Raw genomic sequence first — 26,099 nt, 5'->3', positions numbered from 1 at the left:
TATCCAAGGCTCATTAATGTTATTTCTGCTGATAGCTAATAGTATCTACTATAAAACTTTTCTAGTTTTAATTGCAGAAGAAATCCTTTTTTTCGGTATTTTTCTAAATTAATGGAATTTTAGAGCCTAGTGCCTGTAATTCATGCATGTAAAGCTACACTTAAAGAGATATAGAGGTAAAAAATAGTGATACATAGGTGCATAGTACTGAAACATATATGTATATATAAAAATATACAAATGTATACATAGAAATAAAGTGTCTATAACTTTAGAAATTCTGGAAAGAAATATTTTTAAAGTAGATTTTTAAATTATGTATGTATTTATTTTAAAGATTTATTTATTTGAAAGAGTTACACAGAGAGAGGCAGAGACAGAGCGAGATAGAGAGAGGTCTTCCATCTGCCAGTTCACTCCCCATATGGCCACAACAGCTGGAGCTGAGCTGATCCGAAGCCAGGAGCCAGGAGCCTCCTCCAGGTCTCCCATGCGGGTGCAGGGGCCCCCTTGGGCCATCTTCTATTGCTTTCTCAGGCACACTAGCAGAGAGCTGGATCGTAAGTGCAACAGCCAGGACTTGAACCGGTGCCCATATGGGATCCTGACTGTGTGGACCAGGGTTTTAACCCACTGCACCACATCGCTGGCTCCATTATTTATTTAAAAGGCAGAGAGGGGAGAAGAGAGAGACAGACGGACAAACCTCCTATCTGTTGGTTCATCCCTCAAATGCCCAGAACAGCTGGAGCTGGGCCAGGCCAAAGCCAGGAGCTGGAAACTCAATCCAGGTTTGCCAGGTTGTGGAAGGGACCCAGTTATTTGAACCCTCACCTGCCATCTCCCAGGGTGGACAGTAGTAGGAAGCTGGAATTGGGAGTAGAGTTAAGACTCAAATCCAGGCACTCTGATATAGGATGCTAGTGCCCCAGGAGCCATCTCAACCACCATACAAAATGCCTGTTCCTAAAATGTAGTTTAAAAATGTGAAGAACTCACTGTCAATTGAAAACAGCAGGACATACTTTAATGAAGGCCTTCCAAAGCAAATAATCCCTCTCTCTGTCTCTCCCCCGCCCCCACACACACATACACACACACGTGCATACACACACACACGTGCATGTACACACACATGCTCAGCTCTACAATAGCAACCAATGCCTGACTCAGGTAAACAATGGAAAAGACTTATATTCCTTCTCATTCTTTGACTCTTCTCTGGATTAATTTACAAATGGCAGTCAACTGCAATGAAGCATAAGCAGCAGATAGAGAATTCACTGAAAATCAAAGGTACACTCTAATTGAAGACACAGTTCTTATGTCTTTGTCCCAAACCTTTTGCATTCTGTACTCATTCCTGGATTTGACTCTCTTTAGAACTGCAAAGGTAGTGATGGGACTCACAGCCAGACATTCCAGAGAGTATAACTTGGAAAAATCTTAAAAGAGACCAAGTATGAGAACAAGAGAGAAAATTATAAAAAAAAAGAAAAAGAAAAAAACAGATGAAAGAGAAGGAGAAAAGGCAAAATGTCATTATTTGAGCTGAGATTGAAGCAGAGTAAGGAATTTGGTCCCTATTAAAATCTAGCTTTATTTAAATTTGGAATTTGGTTATTTATCATAGAAAAATGATTAATAATCCAAAATGTATGTTTATAATACTAATACCTAAAGATATTAATTTGATTTTTTAGAAGTTTGTCATTGATTGGTTTATACCTACCACTGAGTAGTAGATGTTCATTGCAAGCAGTTTCAAATAGTATTTAATAGCATAGTGAATTATTACAATTTTAATGCTAAGGAAAAAAGTAGGATACAGAATTGTTTATGCCAGATGACCATAATTTTGTCAAACAGAGTTGTCAAGGCAAATTAGAACTAAAGTGAAATATATCAACATGTTTAACAGCTATCACTAGCGGAATCTAGGTGAACTTAAGTTTTTCCATTTGTACCCATCTGTGTTCTCCAAATTCCTTTCTGTAAAATGTATCACTTTTATATTCAGAAAATCTTGTAAAATACATTACACTAAAGCAGTGTTTCTCAACCTTTTCTTTTTTATCTTATCAGCTGCTAAGAAGTCTTTTAGACATTTTTCTCATCAGCCTCTAATGAAATTATAACACTACATGTATGCTCTTGATCTACTTATGTAATGTGACTCTGTGTAGGCTCACAACCATTGTGGTCTTAGAAATAACTTAGACATGAGCGAGGAAGACAGTGGAGCAAGAGGGTCCGTCATCATTTGCTTGTGCGGCCCCCCCCCCCCCCCCCCGCGACCTGGTAGACAAAGACAGTAATATGAGATGTTTATAGAGGGGGAGGGGTGACTGGTATATGGGTACTCCTGGTGTTACTACCCCACAATTTTTGTTTTCTAAATTTAAAACAACTCTGAAATAAAAAGTTTGACAATTTTCTACAATTTTTGCCAGGATAAATTCTTATTCTCCTGGCTTCTATTGTCCCAACAGAGATTGGGTTCTCTTCTCTGTTGAGACTACATGCACCCATTCAAGAGCCAGAAGATTCTAATTCAGTACATTTGGGGTAGAAAAAGAGTACATTTTTGAAATAGATCTCAGGTTTCTCAAAAGCGATGGTTAAACATACCTACTTAATGTTATTCCAATTGTTTCAAACACCTGAAATATAAACATGCATTTTTAGGAATAATACTAATGATGGAACACTTTTCTGTTTTTATAAATCATTAAAGATTTACCTTTAGTTTCTACTGCTAGGAATGTATACATTTGAACACAATTTAGACCAACTGTCATGAAATATGATTTCTTATCTTGCTTCTTGGCCTTGATTTTATAATATGCCATGTCATTTACTTCTGTGCAGGTCTCTTCTTTTAAGCACTGTTTGTTTCTTTCGTTTTCTTTCACACAGAATCAAGGGAGATTGAGGATTAGCATCCTGACTTCATAGATCCATTGTGGGTATTCAAATGTGAACGAAAGCCTTGCACGCACATGGTACTTTGTGGATGATTTTTTCTAGTTATCCAGTTAGACAAAGGCCTCCAAGGAGTCTAGGGTCATTGCTGGAGCTTTTTTAAAACCTTACATCCTTTTCTTATTGTTGCTTAGTTTTCACAACACAGAAGTTTTCATTTTTAAGGTAAAAAAAAAAAACTAGGATGAGTGTCTGAACTTTTCAGCACAGCAGGTTATAAACCAATTAGGATGATGTCGTCTTGAATGGAGACTTCACAAACCTCTCACATTAGCTCTTTCAGGTTTTTTTTTTTTTTTTGATGTTGAAAGTGAATAGAATAATGAAGAGGCTATTTAGGAAGGTTTAGACCAAGGGAAAAAATTCTTTCATTAGGTTCCAAATAACAGCTAGCTTATTAAGTAGCAAGAGACAAAGATTTAGTAGAGACAAAAAAAAATGAGAGGATGAAAAAAAAATAAAGCAACGAGATTAAGAGGTCAGTAATACCATTGAAACTGGCAGCATGGCAGGTTCACATCAGGTACCTTTTGTGGTGGAAAACAACTATACTAATTTTGTTCTGAGCCCTTTGCTAATGCTTGTCTTGAGAAAATTTAATATATTTTATTTGTATGCATTGAATACCTGAGGGTAAAACTGGTTCTAAACTCTATTCGAATGGAAAGAATCCATATATGAATTTGCAGCTAATGTATTACCACATGTATTTTCTGATGCTTCGTAGTACAACTATTTTTCTTTTTTAAAGATTTATTTATTTGAAAAGCAGAGTTACAGAGAAGCAGAGGTAGAGGTAGAGAGGTAAGGAGAGAGAGAGAGAGGTCTTCCATCTGCTGGCTCACTCCACAATGGCCGGAGCTGCACCGATCCAAAACCAGGAGCCAGGAATTTCTTCCAGGTCTCCCATGTGGGTGTAGGGGCCCAAGAACTCGGGCCATCTTCTGCTGATTTCCCAGGCCATAGCAGAGAGCTAGATTGGAAGTGGGGCTGCCAGGACTTGAACAGGTGCCCATATGGGATGCCGGCACTGCAGGTGGTAGCTACCCGCTACGCCACAGCACCAGCCCCAGCACTACCATTTCTAGTCTCTAGGAATGGTATAGTAACTTCTTACCAGCAAAGAGAGTGGCATGGCAGCATGCTTGTCATGGAGACAATGCTAATTCTGCTTCTGATGACTAATGTAAAGATAAATTTCTTACAAACTGGAACTTTATATAGTTACTGGTTACATTTAGTTAGTGCTTTCAAGTGGACCATAAAATACAAGAAAACTAGAGATCTGTTGTTACTAAGGAGAATATTGATAAACCCAAGGATATTGAAAGAGAGGAGGTGAGTGAATTTGTTGGAAATGGTAAAAAGGCACGAGAGATGGCAAGATTTGGGGAAAAGAAAACATTTGGCATTTCACAAGGAAAGGACCTCTTCATCATAATCAGATTAGGAGAATAAATTTGAAGTAACTGGATACAGATCCATGTTCTGACTGGGCTGGCTGACGAATAGAATCTTCTATCTCATTCATTTTTCAGTATGTTTAATATATTTTTGTACTAAAAATTGTTGCAAGTAGATCACATCTTAACCTTTTGGCTAAAATAATGGGTAGTGTCTGTTCTTAAGACTTTAGTGTTTGGTAAATCCTCTCTCTGAGGATAGTATATTAAATGTGTGTGGTGCTTGCTCCATCCATTCTGTGGACAAAACTGGCTTTGCAGTACCTCCAAGAATGGTGCACCAGAAAAATAAATTAAGTTTTTTTTTTCAATGGGAAACCTTCTGCACTTGTTCTTTCCTAGATCATGATAATTTTGCCTCACTTTGCACTTGCTTGATCCCTACTTCTTCTAAGTCTTTGATCCCACAATGAGCTAGCTCATATTCCTTAAATCTCCTGTCTGTTCCATCATGCTATTTTTTTTTTACTTATTTACTCTTGTTGATTTGAAAGATAGACAGAGGGAGATCTTCCATCCTCCTGTTCACTTCCCAAATACCTGCTACAGGCATGGCTGGACCAGACCAAAATCAGGAGCCTGGGGCTCAATCGACATAAACAATGTGAATTGCAGGGATCCAAGTACTTGAGCCATTGCCGACTCTCTCCCAGAAAGCACATTATCAGAATATGGGAGTCAGGAATTGAACCCAGTTTCTCCCATACGGGATGCAGGCATCCCAAGCCATATCTAACCTCTGTGCCACCAGCCACTATAATTTTCTTTAAATCTAGTCTCTTGTGGTCTATGCCCTAACCACCTCACTGATGTGTCACTGAATAGTCAAGAAGCCCAAGAGTCTTGGAACCACCTCTCCTGCTTCATCTCCAGGGCTTCTGCCCTGAACACAGAGATCTAACCTTTCCTGAACTTGAGGTTTCAGTCTCCCTCTCTCCAGATCATTCCCAAGACTTTGTCCTTCACCTTCACGCTCACAGCTTCAGATGTCTGTGACTGTAGGAATGGCAACTCTGAACGTAACACCCTGAGCTCTAACCTGTTTTATGTATTCTGCAGGGCACACTGTCTTACTTTACCTCTTGGGCTAATTAACCTTGTATTCAACATAAAATTATAGGTCTGTGTTGATTCCTAACAGCAACTTTTTCACCATTCTGTGGTAGAAAAAGGATCTACTTTCTCTCCTTTTTTGTCCACAAATAAAAGTCAAGCCAAAAAATGATTAAAGAAGTCAAGCAAAGTAAGGTTTTCCAGCAAAGACACTGCACACAAAGACTTTTCAGACTTGACATGACCCTGTATTCTGGAAGGGACACAGTGACCTAGGCATACTGTGATTAAAAATAATAGTCACTTAGTCCCATCTTTTTCCTGGTCCACAGCTGGACCAGGACTCCTAAGGTGACTTTCATGAATTGGAAGGTGTTTATTACCCCATTCATTTCTGTGAAAGCGTTCAGAAAATATCCACATATACCAGGCAATGCAGAGAAAACGGCTTGGGCTAAGTCTTGTCCATATTTTATTGCAAATATCTTACTGTTCTTTCCCTGTCTTTCTGTCCACTCTCCACCACCAGGCTGTGTCTGGACTCCTCTCCTAATATCTTAGTCTGTTTTTCTGCATCTTTTCTTGCCCTGCTGTCCATTCTACTCTCCAGTGAGCAGCATGACTAATCTTTTGAAACCCTTATTAAGTTGGAGTCATTCCCCTGCCTAAAACTGTTCAGTGGATTCTCATCGTATTGAGGTTGAATATCACAATCCTCACAATAAGTCACAAGGTCAGTAGGAAATACAAGAATCTCCTCTTTTAGCTTTTCTTTTTAGTTAATTGTGCATTTGAATAAGTGGACTCTATCTTAAAGACATAGGTTCCAACTACATATGAATGTTAAGCTGAGTAACTTAGAGTATATTTATTACTCTTTATACAGCTTTGATTGTGTATGCATTCTATCAGGAATTTCCGTTACATAGTATACAAGAAAAAATTTATGCTGAGTGAATAAACAAAGACATGAATAAGTACATAAAAGCAAATCTGTATCAGATGATCAAATAGCTATGTATAAAAACTTAGAACAATATATGGTCTTGCTTGAGATCAAACTTTGGCAGTGTTTTGTGTTTTCCTTTTTATTTAGGTTAAAAAGCACCAGGTTTACATGTTTGTAAAAGAATCTTTCTCTTACTACGAATATTATAGGCACACTACTATTCTGTATCTCATTCTAAAGAAAATAACAAGAATACCTCATGTTTTCTGACTGCTTTGTCATTTCTAAAGCTCTTTTCACATAGATTACCTCATTTAAAATCTCTCTATTTTTTCTTTTACTGTGAGAATTCTGTTTCAGAGGCATTTCCTCTTAAAATTAAAGCAATTATGTTGTTCTCCTTCTGTATTTCTTAGCCATATGTTTCACCAAGTCATTGCCTCTCTCCTGGGTCTGTCTTCTCTCGATATATAGTTGGGATTTATGCAGGATAAATGAAAATAGTGGGAGCCATAGACAGAACTTCCTGTAAATTAAAGCATTTCATTTTATAAGCTGCTATACCATTTTTGGAGTTGCTATTCTAATTTTCAAGGTTTCTTTATATGTTTTGTATTGAACTATTTTGTCACTTAAGTTGGAATCTTTGGAACAGGGGAAGAATTACTTTTATTTCCCTTATCTCTCACATCTTTTACCATAACATTCATGAGTTGCTAGAATTTAAATAAGCAAAAATTATCTGAAAATGGGGCCTCAGAATGACAACTCGTGTTTTTCACTCTCTTCCTTTTTTGGCTTCTCAGCCAATCCTTTAGCCTAAAATATATTTTATGATCATGATCCTGTACTTGCTTAATGGCAATTCGTGTATTAAGGGAACCAGATTTGTTTGATCACTATTTGTGTTCATTCCCGTGTTCTACTTTTCTGAAGAAGCATTTAAAGGGATCACTTGAGGCTGTACTTCATCAATTCATTTTCTTCCTTTTCTCTCCTTAATACAGAAGTCCCATTTCCACAAAGTCTTCACAGTATTTGAGCATGTACTTTATTTTTCTACTACTGACTAAGTGTATGAGCTCATTTTGTTTGTGTGTTACATGTTTGTAATCATTTATAGATTCGCAGTACATCAATTCTTGTTTATGTCTTTAAAATTGTGTTTGTCCTTTCCACGCATTTCTTTATACTCTCCTATGTGCCATACTTGCGCTAGGCATTAAGTATAAAAACACATTCCCTCTCCTCTAGTAACCAACTTGCAACAGGTAAGACAATCAGTAAATAGTAGGATCAGTATATCCAGAGGTGAGGTAACAACAGAGATGCAGACTACGTGAGAAACTCATGAAGTAGAGAAGAGGCCTCCTTGGGTAGCACACAAGGGAATATTGAGGGGAACAAAGGACTAGTGGTCATAGATTGTGAGCAGAGTGATGCTGCAAAGTGAAAAGGGGTGGAGGAAACTCTAGGCACGGGGGACGCACAGACAGTGGTAGGGTGTGTGATAACATCGTACATACAAAGGACTCCTGTGTGCGTATAAAGCAGTGGAAAGCAAGAATCTAGAAAAGTAGGCAAGGGTCACATTTTAAAAGGTCAGGTAAAACATTTTGATGTTATCCTGAAAGCACTGAAGGGAAGTAATATTAAGGGAATTTAGTAAGTGATGACAGATTCAGATTTTTTACTTCAAAAGGCTTCTGTGACCAGAGTACTAAATATGGATGGAGAGTGCAAAAGGCTGTTTCCGAACAGTGACTCCCAGTACTGGCTACACAGTAGGATCTCTGGGATTGGGTGGGGAGCTTTTTAAAAATGCCAGCACCTAAACTCCACCCCAAACTAATTAAATCAGAACCTTTGGTATTTTTTTATAATGCCTCAGTTGATTCAAATGTTGAGATAAGCTTATCATCCACCAAATTAGAAAATACATCAAAAGTCTTTTAATTAGAACAGTCTATGGAAGAGATAGTTGGTTGATAGGCCAGAAGAATAATTAAAACGGTTGAATGAATGACTTGGCATCTTCTTGGTTAAAAGATAGGAAGAATCAAGGGTGATTTGTATGTTTCTCCTTGAATGACTTCGTCAATGTGTGTTTAGTAATTAGGGTGACGTGATGTGACGGATTTTGGATATGTTGACTATTTTAGTGATTTAGGGACTCACATGTGGTGCAGCAGGTTAAGCCCGACTTGGGATGCTGGCATCCCATTTTGGAGCACCAATTTGAGTCCTGGGCACTCTGCTTCTGATCCAGATTCCTGCTAATGAACCTTGGAAGGCAGCAGAAGATAACTCAAGTACTTGGGTCCCACCACCCATGTGGGAGACCCAAATGGTTTCTGGCTCCTGGCCCAGACCTAGCTGTTGCAGCCATTTGGGGAGTAAACCAACAGATGGGAAATAACACTCTCTCTCTCTCTCTGATGCTCTTTCAAGTAAATACATCTTTTACAGAAATTATTTAATCACCATTTGGCTTTGTGTATATAGACCTCAAGTGAGCTTGTTGCTTGAAGGGCAGATTTTAACTATAATCTTTGTAGAGGTAGCAAATGAGCCACTATAACTAAGATGAACTCAACAAGAAGAATCAATAAAATGGAAAGAAGATCAAAGGGAGACCCCTAGGGAATAGCACCTTTAAGGGATAAGCAAAATAGAATAAGTAATGTCCAAAGAGGTAGAAAAAAATCCAGGAGGGATTCTTGCATATTAAACAAAAGCGAAAGTATCAGGGAGTATCAGTAATGGCAGTACTACAGAGTAGTCTGGAAAAGCAAAGACTTTAAAATCTTCCTCACAGTAGCAACTTGCAGGACATTGCTATCATCTACAGAAGTAATTTTAGTTTCAAAAATCAAAACACAGTAGATTGACAAGGGTATGTGGAATATACATGTGGAAATATTGGACATAGGTTAGTGATTCTCAAACGTTAACATGCATATACATCATATAAGGAATCTTGTTTATAAATGCAGATTCTTATTTAGGTCTAAGGTGGGGCTCAAAACGCTACATTTTTTTCCAGCAAGCTTCCAAGTGATGTAATAGTGATGGTGCACAAACCGTCCCTTAAGTAACAGTGCCAAAAACACTTTTTTGAAGGATAACTTGAAGGAGAAAGATGAAAGATTGGCCAGAGCAGGTGTAGGGCCAAAGGAAAAAAACTTTTTTTCTTGTTTTTTGTTTGTTGGTTTTTTTTTTTTACATTAAAAAAAAAAAAAGTGATTCTAGACTAAGATTGAAGATGTGAGTAAAGGAAAGGTGGAAAACAAAATAGCCTCTCTTATCTTGCAGAAGAGGCTGGAGCTACGAGTACAATTTGGGAATTAGGCGTGGATAAGGGAGGCACCAAAATCCGAAGAGGAAGAGATAAGGAAAAATAGAAAAGGAAAAAAGTCTGAAAAAAGTATTTTTTTTATTTTTAGATACACTTTCTGTTCCAGAAATTGTTTTGCACTTATTTTTCTTCCTTAACTTGCATAGCTAGACTGTGAAGTATATGTGTAAAGGTCAGAGAGCATTTTTGTTTTTTGGGTATAATTTGCACTTTGGCATTCATCAATTGAAAGTTTGAGTGGCAAGATGTAGAGATAAAGTTTAATAGATTTTAATGGAGAGGAATGCTTTTTCATTCTATATATTTTTTAAAACATTTATTTTCAATAATTGCATCTATCTTGATGTACAAATTTACAGTGATAAATGAGTTTTTATTGTGTGCATTGCATTCTGGTGACACAGTAATAAATCTGTGGTGCTAGAATTGTAATGGTACCCTTTAGTTCCACTTTAGTGAACTCTTGCTGAACTCTTATGAGTTGTGTTAGTACTTCGTTTGCTACATTTGGCTCTTAAATAGTTGATGACAGGGCTGCTGGACAGATGAAATGTCCAGGGATATGTCTATATATCTATAGACATATGTGTCCATATCGCATCTAGATGCTTTTCTTTTCCTTTCTTGTGACTGGTCAGTGACTTTGCTGATAAACTGAAATGTTTCTGCCTAGCTCTACGTTAAACTTTCTTTCAAACTTTAGATTTTCATCTCAACCAGTAGTCTCTCCAACCTTAAAAAAAGATATTTAAAAAAATTAAATCCATTTATAACTTCTTCTGTATTCATACTGGGTGTGATTTTCAGCAAAACATTTTTTCTATTTCTAGTCCTATAAATTATGTTCAGTATCTTTTAAATTTTCATAACCTGCAGAGTATTTTTATTAGGAAATGGGGTTAATGACTTATAAACCAATTAAATAACACATTGTGTGGTATTTGCTGTAAGTGAACATTTTATCCCCCATTCTATTTTTGAAAATTTCAAATACATAGAAAGAGCTGTACAGTGAATGCCCATGAATCCACCATCTTTATTGTCATCTTACTTCATCCCTTTATCTGTGTATGAATCCCTATTTTTGTATACATTTCAAAATAAATTGGCATTGGTTCCCTTCATCCTTAAACAGTTCAGCATACGTATTATAAACTAGAGCCCAACATTCACTCACATTTCTTTTGTTTGTTTTTTTGTGGCAAACTGCATATAGAGTGAAATGCACAAATCTCATGTATACCATTCAATCAGTTTTGATGAAAGGGTTTACTTGTTTGACATACCTCTTTGAAGCTAGAAGAACAAAACCACTAATTCAGAAGAGAGAGAATTATTTTAGTTTGGCTAGAATTTACTTTTCTGACTTTTAGCCTGACTGCGTATATGATCATAAAATTGCCAAGCTAAAAGATACCGAAGATGTGTCCGTTATTTGGCCATTGGTATGTCATGTGCTCATCCAGGCACTAGGCTGGCTGAGTTCTTGACAATAACCTTGCAAGGTGAGTCCCCATCTCTGACAAACGCATCAGGGAACATGTATTTCACAGACTGTTAAAGCTGGAAGGAACCCCAGGGATCATTCAATCTACCCCCCTTGGCTTTATGATTCAGTATTGAGAAGGCCAATGGTGATACAAAAGCACATGATTGCCTAGATTTACCCCTATAATTGGGAGCTAGCCAGGAACCAGACACTGTGCTCAGTGCCTTGTGTCCATTATTTCCTTTTATCTTTATAGATTATTAATTTTATCTCTGTATTACAGAGGAATAAACCAAGTGTGAAAATAACATTAAATTATTGATCTTTTCCATGTTCCAAACTAACCAGAAATGTTTTGAGATATTTTAATTTAGTCATTGAGTCTTGGTGTGTTCTCCATGAATTGAAACTAAACATTTGGCTGTTCCTGTATTTTACCTTAGGCTTTAGAGAAGCAGCAGATATTTAGGTTGATCATAGTGGTTACAATATCATCCTGTGCCAGTAACTCACTTTTCAGGTTTCTGGTCTGTTACGTCGTAGATATTTTATTCTGTGTTTGCACAGCAACAGCGGTCCTCTTCTGCTGTTCCTAAATGGAGCACCTGCGCACTCATGCTAGCTACATGGTCATCATATTTATTTCTTCCTCTTGTTAGCACACTTGAGTAGAGGCTTCGTGCAGAGCTTCAGTGAACATGCCGCTTCCATACTTAAATGCTTTGTGGAATGGGAGGAACATTTCTTACCATTCCCTCTAATTGGGGCTATTATTAGTTTGACTTTCCTTGGGTCCCCATACTGTCTTTGGATACAGAATGTTGACCTGTGCTCACATGACTCTGAGTATGGTTACATCCAAATTTTGAACAAGAGTACTACAATGGTGGTTTTTTTGTTCCTTTCTTAATCATGATTAACATATTGTCGACTATTTTAGCTTCGGGGAGCAGTCTGTAGTGGTCTCCATCTTTTTTGCCTGATCCCAACAAATAGTTCAAAGCTCATTGTCTTAACTGCACTTGGGAGAATTTTTCTTGCAGTTGCCTGCAATTAAACGTAGCTGTCACTCTTCACTCAGTCAAATGACCTCAGAATATTTATCTACAATTTAGCTCTTCCAGGTTGATATTTTCTACCTGGAACTCTTGTCTGCTCTGTGATATCATTGGGATCCACAATGGGCACCTTTTAGCAGATTGTGAATGTTTGGGGAGAACTGTAATACATTGTTTAATCTCCTCTATACCGAGATTCAATAACACCTTGCTTTCATATAATCCTTTATGCTTTTATTCATTATTGAATTTTATCTTCACAAAATTCTGTGGTTGGGCAGTTATCATTATTTTAGTTTTGCAATTGAGGAAGCCGAAGATGTGGCAAATCAGCTTTTCCAAATTAAATTAGTTATTTCATCACAGGACTGCTAGTTATGGTTGCTTTCTAATACCCAGTCACACTAGCTTTTAATTTGCAGACTGTACCTTCAGTGCATAAAAATACAACAGAGCTCTTTGTTGTTCAGTAGCAGCATGTATTGTATTCAAAGAGGCAGTCATTTTTTTTTAAAGTAACATTCCTTCCTGAGAGAGATGTTGTGGGAATTTATATCAGTCAAGAATTATGTCGATAATCAAACATAGCCAGTTTAAAAACTTGAAGTGAAAGATTGGTTAGTACTCAATCAACAGAACTGTTTCTTTCTCGGCAGTATTGTGATTCTTGACATGATTGCTGAGTTTCCAATTTGACACTTCTGGAGATCCATAAATCAGGACACATGCTGGGTCCCAGTCTGTCATCCTAAGTCTTAGCATTAGTTATTTATTTCCTTTCATTATCCATCATCTATTTGCTGCACAAATAAGTTGAGAAGCTTTCCACAATGGACCTCTGTGAGAAGAAATGTGTACATTTGAGTAGCTCTTCAATTACAAACATGCACAGATTGTCTGGGTTTATGTGCATATATTTTATTATTATGTCATGTTTGTATGTCAGCTGAATTTGGTGTAAATGTAAATCTAACAGTATGGGTTCTAGTGACCAAGTACATTGCCATAATATGTCTTTGTTCTATCAATCTCCTGGATGAAGTATCTCAAGTATGGTGAAATTTTGTAGTTTGAATTGTTGCCCAATTATGGACAGTTTCAAAGTCTTTATGATATCCAAGTACCGCATGGTTCCAGTTCACCATGATGTGATTCAGATTTTGTTTTCTTTCATTCCTTGGAAAAAGGGAATGTATTTAAAACATGTAAATTCTTCTTGTATATTTGTTTCTGCAGAACCTACTTTTGAAACTGCTATTTCAATCAGTTGTATTGCTTCACTTCTTTTGTTCAGTAGCTGAATAGCTGCCTGATTATTCTGTATGTGCTAATTTGTGTCTGTGAGTCTAGTCCAGTTAACTTTCCAATTGGTATTTCTAAAATATTCTTTACTATGTAAATGTAAGGTATAAGTTCTATTGTGTCTATATCTCTTATTATCATTCATAGAAACCAAAATGTTGCATATTATACATGTTACATTCCTTTTGAAAAAGATTAATTTTCCAAAGTTATATGTAAGGTTTGTTTTACAAGTCATTTATCTTACTGTTATTGAAGAACAATATGCATAATGGAAAGTGTGTGTATTGTTAACTGTCAAACTCGGTGAATTTCCACAAACTGAATATGACTGTGTAAACTACACCCAAATCAAAAATCCAGAATATTATCATAATTTTAGACGCTCCCTTTGTATTCTTGAAGTGGCTCCCCATTCCACAAGGGTGCCTACTATCATGCCTTCTAAAGTCTTCTACTATATTCTCCTGTTTTTCTACATGATGCAAATGAAATTGAACACTGTCTACTTGCTTGTAGCTGGCTTTTTCCTCTCCATATTATGTTGATGAGATTTATCCATATTCTTGTATGTAGTTGTACATCTTTCATTCTTGTAGCTGGATAATATTCTATTGATACCATGTCTACTCATTTTAGAGCTCATGGAATTTGGATAATTTCCAATTTAGGACAGTTGCAAGTAATCTGCTATTAATAGTCTAGTACATGTTGTTTGCTGATTATAACTGTATTTCAGTTGGATATATATCTGGGAGTGGAATTAGAATTCAAATAATATATTAAATATGCTGGAGAGATTGATTATTCAGAGCAGTCTTATGGTGAATCCTTTTATAAAGGAAATAATCGCTACATAATTTCTATTCTGAAAAATTTATTCTCACATATGCTTGGTTATTGCACTAGGAGACATACTTCTGCTGACCTGCTAGTATTAATCTAATTGTGCTGATGTTAATAGCAATATAATATTTTATTGTTAGCCTCTGAAGCTTGGTATGTTTCAAAATTTGAAAGCGCCCATAAAAATGTCTTTAGTCAATATACAGAGGGACTTTTCTATAACAGTCAATAATTTGATGAAAAGGACATACGAACTGATTGTATCCTACTATTATTTTAAGAATGTTAGAGGAAGTGGAATTATAGATTAGCTTTGGGTCACAGGATTCTCTCTCCCATACCTTTTAATCTATGGACTTAATATTACAAAGGGTATTCCATTAGTCAACATGATAATGAAGATGCTTTAGACAAAACAAATATATGGTTGATGCAAAGGCCTTAAATCAGACACAAAGGAAGCTCAAACAGCAACATTTGCTTGGAATATAGATCAAGAGCAGAAGAGTGAGAAGAAAATAAAGCAATATGAAATACTTGAACCAGATTTCAAATTATGTAATGCAGTCAAGAGACAATGATTTCTTTTGAAGAATGAAGACCCAAGATGCTAGGCAAGTGTTAACTTAGGGAGTGGCATTTTTGTATCATTATACAGAGAGAGTATAGCTAATTGAACAGTCTAGAAGTATATTCACATAATAGTTACTGAAAGTACACCATGTATAAAGTGCTGAGATTTATACTAAGAAACTTTTAAATCAAAAAAATTCCATCTTAGTCTAGATTCCCCCAAAAGCAGACCTTGAAATAATGATGAATAGTTACCATAGGGGAGCAGGAAGTGAGTGAAAAGAATGAAGCCAATAATTGAGCCAATTTTATTGAGCAGGTTGTTGACTGTGTACATCCAGGTTATAACCTGATGAACAAACTCTAGGAGACAGTGAAAAACAAGGCTCACAGTTTTCATCCACAAGGGGAAAGGGGAAGAAATTAGGGTAATCATCTTCCAACTCTGATCCATCACCGGCTGAATGCTACTCCGGGGTCATTAACTCCCCAGCCCTTCTGGCTAATGCATTGAGCAAGAGAAGGAAAGCCCTTGGCTTCTGACCAATGCTAGAATGCTAAGTGCCAAGGGCATACAGGAAGCACTGGCAGCATCTGTTAAAGGTTCTATCCTTGCCTTTGAGGTGTTCACTGTCTAGAGTGGGGGACAGAAATAAAAAATGTAAATTAGAGTAGTGTATAGTAAAAGATTGAAAAGATGAACAAACTGTGACAGAAGTACAGAGATAGGACAAAATGCACATAGAAGAGCCGGGGAAGAATTTATAGGCGATGATGATATTGGAGTATATGGTTAGTTAGCAGAAATCTACATAAAAGGGAAAAGAATACAAAATATTTTAAACCATGGATATAACCAGGCAAGGCCCCCCATATGTGAATGTCCTGAGATAATTTGTTTCTAAATATCTCTTTCGGAGTGACAATTATATGATACTTTTTTTTAAAAGATTTATTTATTTTAAAGTCAGAGTTACACAGAGAGAGGAGAGGCAGAGAGAGAGAGAGAGATCTTTCATCTGATGGTTCACTCCCCAATTGGCCGAAACGGCCGGAGCTGCGCCAATCCAAAGCCAGGAGCCAGGAGCTTCTTCCGGGTCTCCCATGTGGGTGCAGGGGCCCAAAGACTTGGGCCATCTTGTACTGCTTTCCCAGGCCATAGCAGAGAGCTGGATCAGAAGTGGAGCAGCTGGGTCTTGAACCGGCACCCATATGAGATGCCGGTGCTTCAGGCCAGGGCGTTAAACCACTGTGCTACAGCGTCGGCCCCAGTGATACTTCTGACCTTACCCTTCCTCCCATCCACAGTCCCATCCTTCCTCCTCCCCCTCTTTTTCCCCACTCTTAATTTTTTACAAAGATCTGTTTTCAGTATGCTTTATACCTATAAGGTTAGCCCTACACTAAGTAAAGTTCAACAAATAGTATGAAGAAAAAAATGTTCAACTAGCTAAAATATTTATCCTATGTGGGGAGCCTCAAAACCTCCCACTGAATAGGTTTAAGATTGGACAAATTATCCTCTCTCTGCTTATCTTGTGTTCCTTGGGTAGAGAATGAATCACACTACAATCTAACAAGCACCCAAATCAAAAGCCACAGAAGCTGTTTTAGTTCTGTGTTTCCCCAGTCATTAGTATATGCCTGATATCTAGTAGGCTGGCTGCCTGGTTGGCTGGTTGACTGCATGGGTGAGGGTACATGGAGTGGTGGATGGATTCTTGAGTGAATCTATTCTGTAAATGAATGTAGTTAAATAATGCCTACTGATAATGTATGTACAGGTGAAGGTCAAAGGTAGGAAATCCTATCCTTAGTGGGTGCCACACTCCAGTAATCATTTTATCTTGCTATATTACATTATATGACATCCTTTGCCTGAAAACTTTCTATTGTGATTGAACAAGCATTCAGATGCTGTTTGTCTGAAATAATGGTCCTGGCTATAAATGTTCCTTCTGTTTCCTACAATTAAATATGTCTACCTACATAATGGGAAGACATTTTTACCTCTTCCTAATGTTATATGATGACCTTTTCAAAATACAGACTATATCTACCCTGTTGAAATGAACTACAGAGTACAGAAAATATTTACAGGCATAAATCCAATCAGCTTGCCATGTTTATGTAAAAAACCACTAGGCATTCTTTAAAAAAATGCTAGCATAATAAGATGTCATTAATCAAAGCTAAATAAGGGGAAGGAAACTTGGAATTAGAAATTATTTGTAAGGAAAGTCAATTTTATTATTTTCAAATACATAGAGTATATAAAAAAAGTTAAGAAAAAGGTGCCAATAGCCATAGAAAAGTATCCCACTATGATAAGTTATAAACCATTTGTAATTAGAATATCAGTTGTTTCTGTAACCACTGGGAAAATATTGCAGAAGACTTGAGTGGGTTTCTATTTAATTTTAAACACCTTTTTTTAGAATTTACACTATTGGGGTCGGTGCCATGGCTGACTTGGTTAATCCTCCACTTGGCGGCACCGGCATCTCATATGGGTGCTGGGTTGTAGTCCCACTTGCTCCTCTTCCAGTCCAGCTCTCTGCTGTGGCCAGGGAAGGCAGTGGAGGATAGTCCAGGTGCTTGGGCCCTGCACCCACATGGAAGACCAGGATGAAGCACCTGGCTCCTGGCTTCGGATCTGCCCTGTTCTGGCCATGGTGGCCATTTAGGGGGTGAACCAATGGAAAGAAGACCTTTCTCTCTGTCTCACTGTCTATATCTCTGTTTAAAAAATAAGAATTTACACTATTAACTTTATAAACCAAAAACTAGACAGAAGACTAATAAAGAACTCTCCAGCCTCAACTGTAATAGGTATTGCACTAGCCAGTATAACAACAATGAAACGAAAAACTTAATGCTGGCCAGCGACACGGCTCACTAGGCTAATCCTCTGCCTTGCGGCGCCAGCACACAGGGTTCTAGTCCCGATCGGGGCGCCGGATTCTATCCCCTCTTCCAGGCTAGCTCTCTGCTGTGGCCCAGGAAGGCAGTGGAGGATGGCCCAAATACTTGGGCCCTGCACCCCATGGGAGACCAGGAGGAAGCACCTGGCTCCTGCCATCGGATCAGCGCGATGCGCCGGCCGCAGCGCTCCGGCCGCAGCAGCCATTGGAGGGTGAACCAACGGCAAAGGAAGACCTTTCTCTCTGTCTCTTTCACTGTCCACTCTGCCTGTCAAAAAAATAAAATAAAATAAAAACATAATGCTGTACAAGCATTAGAGAAACTGACATGTAAACGGAAGTTGACGTGTTAGCCAATATTAGAAGATAACATGTTGACTAGTCCCAGTCAGGGCGCCAGATGCTGTCCTGGTTGCCCCTCTTCCAGGCCAGCTCTCTGCTGTGGCCCGGGAGTGCAGTGGAGGATGGCCCAAGTGCTTGGGCCCTGCACCCCATGGGAGACCAGGAGAAGCACCTGGCTCCTGCCATCGGATCGGCGCGGTGTGCCGGCCGCAGCGCGCCAGCCACAGCGGCCATTGGAGGGTGAACCAACGGCAAAAAGTAAGACCTTTCTCTCTCTCTCTCTCACTATCCACTCTGCCTGTCAAAAAAAAAAAAAAGATAATATGTTGACTGATTTTTCAGCACATAGCAAACACCCAAAAACAAATTTGATAAAGAAAACACTTATGTATAAGGAGTGTCATCTACTCTGTGTTACCTCTTTGGGGGAGCAGATTTTTGATTTCCTGTCACGATCACTGGTTGTAGGGGGTCTATTGCTATTGACGAACTGTCTCGAACTTCTGTACTTCTTGACGGTAGTTCTGTGACTCATATCTGTCTGGAGGCATCGGGGTAAATGAACAAGATCTGTGCTTGCATCATGAAGCAGGCAGCAGCTTTATAGTACTGTGCTGTGTGCATTTGATTGGTTCATCTGTGGCCAGTCTTTGTCTTTCTCTCTGTTCTGCGAGGCTAAGCTGTGCCATCACTGGGCTTTGATGCTCTCTGGTTTCTACTTGATTTCAGCACGGAGGCGGGTGGGGGTCTGGTGCCCCAATAGGAAATTGAGGAGAGGTGGCAAATTAAGGTCAGGATCTTTATTCTCCTGCTTCCTTCCCCATGCAGTAACTGACGGAAGGTTACTGCTTTTCTCAAGGGGCTTTATCATTATGAATCGCTGCTTCCGATCACTTCTCTCTCCCCTCATCGCTTGGGTCTAGAATCTAGCAGCAGTAGGGAACCTTTTTTCTGCCAAGGGCCATTTGGGTATTTATAACATAATTCATGGGCCATACAAAATGATCCATTTAACAATGAGCCTGCTACATATGTACTGGGTTTCAGGTTCCACCTGCAGCTGCCCTGTCAGGACCAGACCAAATGATTTCACAGACCCTATACCGCCTGCGGGCCGAATGTTCCCCACAGTCACAGCTCTGCTCTGCAAGGCCCTTGTGTTCTCTGTGATGCTTTATTCTATCCTGGGTGTGCTGTAATTCATTCCATTGTAGGGAGACTTCTCAGCTCACCCAGGTTACTTCACGGAGGAACACGTTTGTCAAGCCACGGTAGTCCAGAAGGTATTTGGGGAAAATATGGAAATACTTTAAACGAGGGAGTAGTGTGGTGGTTTACATTAGCTACTAATCTTCGCACAGTGAGAAATTTACATTTAAAACAGACTTGGGGCAGGAGGACTATAGAGAGATTGTTGCAGACATGAAGGCAAAACATGATAGACCTTTGCAGTGGCGATACAAAGAGGGAAGGCTTTGTACTTGACAGAGATCTGTAACTGATTATATATGCTGGTGGGTGAAGCTTCTGACGGCATTTACAATGTCTGTCAGGTTCCATGCTTAAGGGATAAAGCGGATGTGGTTTTATTATTTTGTTTTCTGCAACATTATTTCCATCGTTGTGAAAGCAGCTTGAAGATCTTATCTAAAGTTTCCACTGCCCTCACGGAAAACCTAGAGTAAATCCCTGGGTCCCAGATCCCGCCCCTTGTTGTTGTGGGCATTTGGAGAGTGAACCAATGGACGGGAGCTCTTTATTTTTCTCTCTCCCTTCCTCCCTCCTTGCCTCTTTTTCTGCCTTCCTTCCTCTCAAACACTTCTTTAATTTTTTTTAGAAAAACTTACGTGGTCCTGCTTGTTTTTCACATTCTTAACTGAAGCATTTCAAAACAGAATCTGCAGGGCGTCTCCATCTTAGACTCCACAGTCACACCAAAAATAAGCTTAATAGAAGCCAGTGTCGCAGCTTGTGCGCGGCATGAATTTTTAGATGTTTGTTTTCAAGGAAGCTTCCTGAATACTTATCCACTCGTGGATTCACTCAGAAGAAGGCTGCAGGAAAAGGTTTTGAGAGGAAGTGGTTTATTGAGGCGGTAAGGGAGAGTTCAGTAGGAGAGAGAGAAAATGAGACCGTTAGAGCGAAGCAGCCGCTGGAGCTGGAATGTAGTAAACATTTGCATCAAAGGCAGGCATTGTGCCACAGCAGATTGAGCCACTCTTGGCATGCCCACATCCGGTAGCAGAGTGACCATCCGAGTCCTAGCTGCTCTGCTTCCCATCCAGCTTCCTGCTAATGCATCCTGGGAAGCAGCTAATGATGGCTCAAGTATTTAGGCCCCTTGCACCCACATGGGAGATTTGGTTGGAGTTCCAGGCTCCTGGTTTCTGCTTGGCCCAGCTCTGGCTTTTGCAGGTATTTAAGGAGTGAACCAGAAGATGGAAGCTCTCTCTTTCTCTTGCTCTCCCTCTCTTGGCTTTTCAAGTAGATGACAAAACAAAAACACTTTCCAAAAAACATGCGTCAGAGCTGTCTCCCCTAGCATGAAGGGGGCTAGGTTGTTCATACACCCCAGTTCCTATTAACAGTCATTGGTTATATGCTGCTCCTCTGGGTTGAAGGCAGGCATCAATCCCCTGTTGTATCTAGCCTTCCACTTAGATGGCAAGTGAATTCTCATGGCAGCACAAATCCTTCAGGCAACAAAATGCCGATCCTGTTACTAGACATCAGGCTGATGGGCATTCAAGTGGTAAGGGTAAGAGGATTGGGGCATTCTGCTATATTGCATTTATTTTCACCTTATTTGAAAGGCAGAAAGTCAGACTCAGAGAGACAGAGAAATCTTCTGCCCATTGGTTCACTCCCCATGTGTCTAAATAGCCAGGGCTGGGCCAGGTTGAAGTCAAGGGCAGCATCTCTACCCCAATCCCCCATGTGGGTGGCAGGGACACAAGTACTAGAGCCATCATCTGTTGCCTCCTAGCATGCAGGTGATCAGGAAGCTGGACTGGGTACAAAACTGGGACTCAAAACAGGCATTCTAATATGGGATGCAGGTGTCCCAAATGACATCTTAATGCCTGTGCCAAATGCCTTCCCCTACAGTACCTTTCTAAAAGATGATTCCTATTTGCTTCTAGGGATTAAGTATGTAATTAAATAGTATTCTAATGTTCTAGATCACCTTTAGGCAGACAATTTAACAGAAACTCATGTTTGACATCTCAAAAAAGTAAGGAACTTGTCTGTCATCCCAGCCATAACACAATGAGCACTATTTTTTAACAAGCAGTATACATGTGAGATAATATTTGCGAAATTTCAAATCTCTTCTCCAGACTAGCATTTATTATTATATACTCATTTTTCCTTTTCTTGCAGTTGAAAGAATTCAGAATCAGTGGGATGAAGTACAGGAACACCTTCAGAACCGGAGGCAGCAGTTGAATGAAATGTTGAAGGATTCAACGCAATGGTTGGAAGCGAAGGAAGAAGCTGAGCAGGTCTTAGGACAGGCCAGAGCCAAGCTTGAGTCATGGAAGGAGGGTCCCTACACAATGGATGCGCTCCAAAAGAAAATCGAAGAAACCAAGGTTAGTATCATAGATATCTTTTAAAATACAGTACTGGGTGGGGCCAGCATTGTAGCATAATGGGTTAAGCCACTGCTGGCAGCACTGGCATCCTCTAAGGGCACTGGTTCAAGTCCTTGTTGCACCATTTCAGATTCAGCTCCTTGCTAATATACCTGGGAAAGCAGCGGAAGATGGCCCAGGGGCTTGGGCGCTGGCACCCAGAGGAGGCCCCTGGCTCCTGGCTTCAGTCTGGCCCAGCCCCGGCCATTGAGTTCATTTGGGGAGTGAACCAGCAGATGGAAGATATTTCTCTCTCTCGCTCTCTCTCTCCCCCCCCACCTCTGTCTCTCTCCCCTTCCTTCCTTCCCTCTCTCTCTCTGTAACTCTACCTTTCAAATAAATAAAATAAATCTTTAAAAAAATATTATACCGGTTATACTGAAATACATATCTATATTATACTAAAATAATTCTAATAGATTAAAACTTGATGATTTTAATGTGACTTTATTAGAAAGAAATTACATAGAAGCTGACATGAACAGTAAGCTTTTGAGTCAGAAGAGATTGGAAGAAAATGATTCCTAATAACATTAAAATTTATTTTGTTTAATAATCTGGGTATAGTGGACTAATTTCCAAATCATACCATCTTTTAAGATCAAAGTTGATGTAAATACTTACATTGTAGCATGAAGTCAACCAATTGGGCTTAATTCTCTCCTAGGAAAAATAACAGGTCTACTGTTACTTATCTTATTTGAAGATTCTGCATGGAGAAAGGAAGGCCTGGGTATAACACTAAGACTAAGTTATACTCTCACTTGCTCTTCCAGTTCTCTAACCTCCTGCTCAACTCATTCTTCCTTCTCTTTCTCCCCTTCTTGCCCCTAAAACTTCAAAAAACAGCTATCTCGTGGATAGTCTAGAACTGCTCAGAATAATGAAAGAAAGGAGGGAAATGAAGTGTGTTTAATGACTGTTTATCAAGCAGGATGCCTGGTGTTTTACATGCAGTTAAATCCTTTCAAACCTGGTATTCGTGATTCAATTCTGAAAGACCTTAAATGCTAAATAATGAGTATCCTTTAAGGATTTTGGGCAGAGAAGTAACAGGGTAGAAAGTTGATCAGAGTACTTCATCAAATGCCCTCCACAGATTTTTTTTTTTATCTGATAGAAAGGTATTTTGCCAGAAAAGTATATGAATATCAACTTAATTACACCATCTGAAGTGGCTTTCATTTCTCAATGAGGCACAGCAGACTTTGAGGTGCAGTAAGAAGTCAACCCTGAGGGGCAGGCATTTGGTGCAATGGTTAAGATGTTGCTTGGGACCTCCACTTGCCATATTGAAGCAACTGAGTTCAAGTGCCAACTCTACTCCCAGTTCCAGCTTCCTGCCAGTGTGCATCCTGAGAGGCAGCAGATAATGGCTCCCGTAAATGAGTAACTGCCACCCGTGTGTAGGACTGGCATTGAGTCCCTGGCCCCTGACTTCAACCTGACTCAGCCCCAGGCCAGCATGTGCATTTGGGAAGTGAACCAATAGAGAGCTCTTCTCCCTCTGCTTCCCCCACCTCCTTTCTCTCATAGATAAAGATAGTTTTAAGAAAGAGATGAATCCTTAAATATCCACAGCTTAATATGACAAAGATTAATACCTTGGCTTTGTCTTAGTACAATGGAGATTGACAAACCCTTTTTAGAAACATTCTCCCAAGTAGTCACTTAGGGATCCATGGTTTTCCAATTTTGTGAAGCTATCACTTTAAACATGTTACTGCTCAAAATTTCTCCTGAGCCTGCAGGAGAAGAAGAGAGCATATGTTCAGTCAATATATATGGTGTTATGAGTAGGCCTGGAAATTAAGTATATCACTTTCATCACATATCATTGACCAGAATTTATTCCTAACTTAATATCAGGAAGAATGAATTGAATTAGTGATCATTTAGCCAATCTCTGTGATAGCTACTTTGTCAAAGAACCAGAGCAGCAAGTTTTCTATAACAAGAATTCTAGACAGCCATATAGGATTTTATAGTCTTATCATTGAATCTGTTGTAGGCAAATTTTACATGGATAAAACTTTCTTCTTCACAAGATAATTAACATTAATGATGTTTCCAATGGACACGCATTGATGAAAGTAGGAGTTTCTAACTATCATTATCCCAATTTCTGGTCTAAGTAAAATATCAAATTCATGTGGCTATTCTTGATGTCTCTCTTATCTATAAAGTACTCAGTGTGCTATCCTCCTCTGTTTCCTCTTCATAAATTTAGAATAATGTGAATCTCACTAGCCATGGGTCAAAGTGGTTAACTGATGAGAAGGAATTAGCATTTATAAAAAGTATGGACTAGACCCTTGAGTTAAATGAGGGGAAGAAGTGATAGGAGCCATATAGGAATAAATTTCATAAGGTCAGGAGGATTCTGAAAGTTGGAAAATGAGATTTAATCCTAACCTAAGAGAATCCTAAAGTAATGGTGAGAATGATTATTGTATAATCGCTCTTGGAAAAGCAAGAAGCTTCAAATAAGAGACAGGAAAAAGCTACAAAAGAAAATATTAAAGAAGAAAACAAAATGATTAGATTCCCAAACCAAATAGTTTTAAACACCTAAAACAAAAACAGAATGGCTTTGTAATTATTATCCTTCTCAAACTTTTGAAATAAAAATTGTTTTTCAGTGGTCAAGTTACTGCCTCATAAAAATGGTTCACCCATTTTCTATAAAATGTTATGTGTTTGTGTTCCATGTTTAGGAATTTAGTAATATATATAACTGCACACTCAATGTAAACTCACAATACAGATTAAGATAACCAAAGCTGTAATTTTCTCATCCATTTCCTAAATGCTGCATTCTAAAATGAAAAGTAATTGTGATGTTAATAACAACTAACGTTTAGGGAGTGCTTGATATATGTCAGAAAGTGTAGGGTTCACTCTACATATGTTGGTTTATTTCCTCCTTTCAAAAGTCCTCCATGAAGTACACCTATTGTTCTCAGTATGCAGGTAAGAAAACTGAAGGCTAGAGATCAGTAACTCCTTTTTGAAGGTAGTTTGAGTTGTGATGTGAGTGCCTAACAATTACTCATGTACATGACCTCATAGATTTCCTCTTGTACCTGTTATCTATTTAAAACAAATCAAGAAAACACCATGTGCCTTCAAAGGAGAGGAAATGGTAAAAGGAACTTTAATTCTATTACTGATAACACAACAAATGAAGACAGTGGAACAGTGGATTGGGACACAGTTTTCATACTATGTTCTATGAAAAACTAAAAAGAATTGCAAATTGCATTCCATTTTTGATGGAACTACAATTTCTAATTCTTCTAAAACTTACAGATCAAATAAAATAGAGATCTGGTCTTTAAGTCTAATGTGTTATCTGTACTGAGAGATAATAGGTGGCTTATCATCTGCAGTTTTCTTTGAGGAAGAAAGTGTGAAAATGCACATGCAGAGATCTTGGATAATTTGACCAGGATCTCCTTGTCCCATCGGTTCTTTGAGTCTATGTACCTAAGATTGTCAAGGGAACCTTTGAGGCTCATAAGGTAATCCCCAGGCTGTGTCTACAGAGTTGGAGACGTGATTATAGTAGCCAGACTGAGCTTCCAGCACCGTCACTGGCGACCACCTTACCTGTCACTAATGAGCAACTGTGGAATGGTTTTGAAGAAAACTACCAAAGCTGTTTGACTTCCTTAAAATATAAACTAGGAACCTACCTTAACATAAAATCACCAACAGTCCTGATATGCTAATAATTCATAAACAGTAGTTTTTATAATAGTCTCCATTCTTATCTATATGTATGTTAATTGTCATCATAATGTAGGCAAATTTTTAATGTAGTATTACTGCATAAATGTTTATCAATATTGCTATATAACTTTTAATAATTGTCATTTTTAATTTTTTCTAACATTTTATTAAGATTCATCTTGTACCATTGCTTTATTGGTTTTACATTTAGAAAACCTCCTCCCCTGGATTAGAAAAATAGGGTGGAGAAAAATGGAATAGTAATAACCCATTGACAATATAGAAAGCCAATCTGAGATGGTTTTTAGGAAAAATCCTTCCTGAAAACCTGGTTAGAGGAAAGAAAACAGCAATAGTTGAATTTGGATTGGGTATGAAAACAAA

The 26,099-nt window shown here is 38.6% G+C and overlaps 1 protein-coding gene and 1 pseudogene across 14 annotated transcripts in view; both read left to right on the top strand.

The window, feature by feature from the left end:
- DMD (dystrophin) overlaps positions 1–26,099 on the top strand; it is a 2,249,390-nt gene that overhangs the window by 1,659,580 nt on the left and 563,711 nt on the right. For all 14 annotated transcript variants that reach the window (XM_070067426.2, XM_051827673.3, XM_070067427.2 and 11 more), the window contains one exon: positions 21,727–21,938. In XM_070067426.2, the coding sequence (XP_069923527.2) occupies positions 21,727–21,938 (212 nt within the window). The remainder of the gene's footprint in view (positions 1–21,726; positions 21,939–26,099) is intronic.
- LOC127485086 (U2 spliceosomal RNA) lies at positions 4,565–4,734 on the top strand (annotated as a pseudogene).

The sequence above is a fragment of the Oryctolagus cuniculus genome, chromosome X, assembly GCF_051225735.1.
Source record: "Oryctolagus cuniculus isolate XC-2025 breed Fujian yellow rabbit chromosome X, ASM5122573v1, whole genome shotgun sequence".
Classification (NCBI taxonomy): Eukaryota; Metazoa; Chordata; class Mammalia; order Lagomorpha; family Leporidae; genus Oryctolagus; species Oryctolagus cuniculus.
The sequence above is the reverse complement of the archived record's forward strand: the minus strand, read 5'-3'. Positions and strand labels throughout refer to the sequence as shown.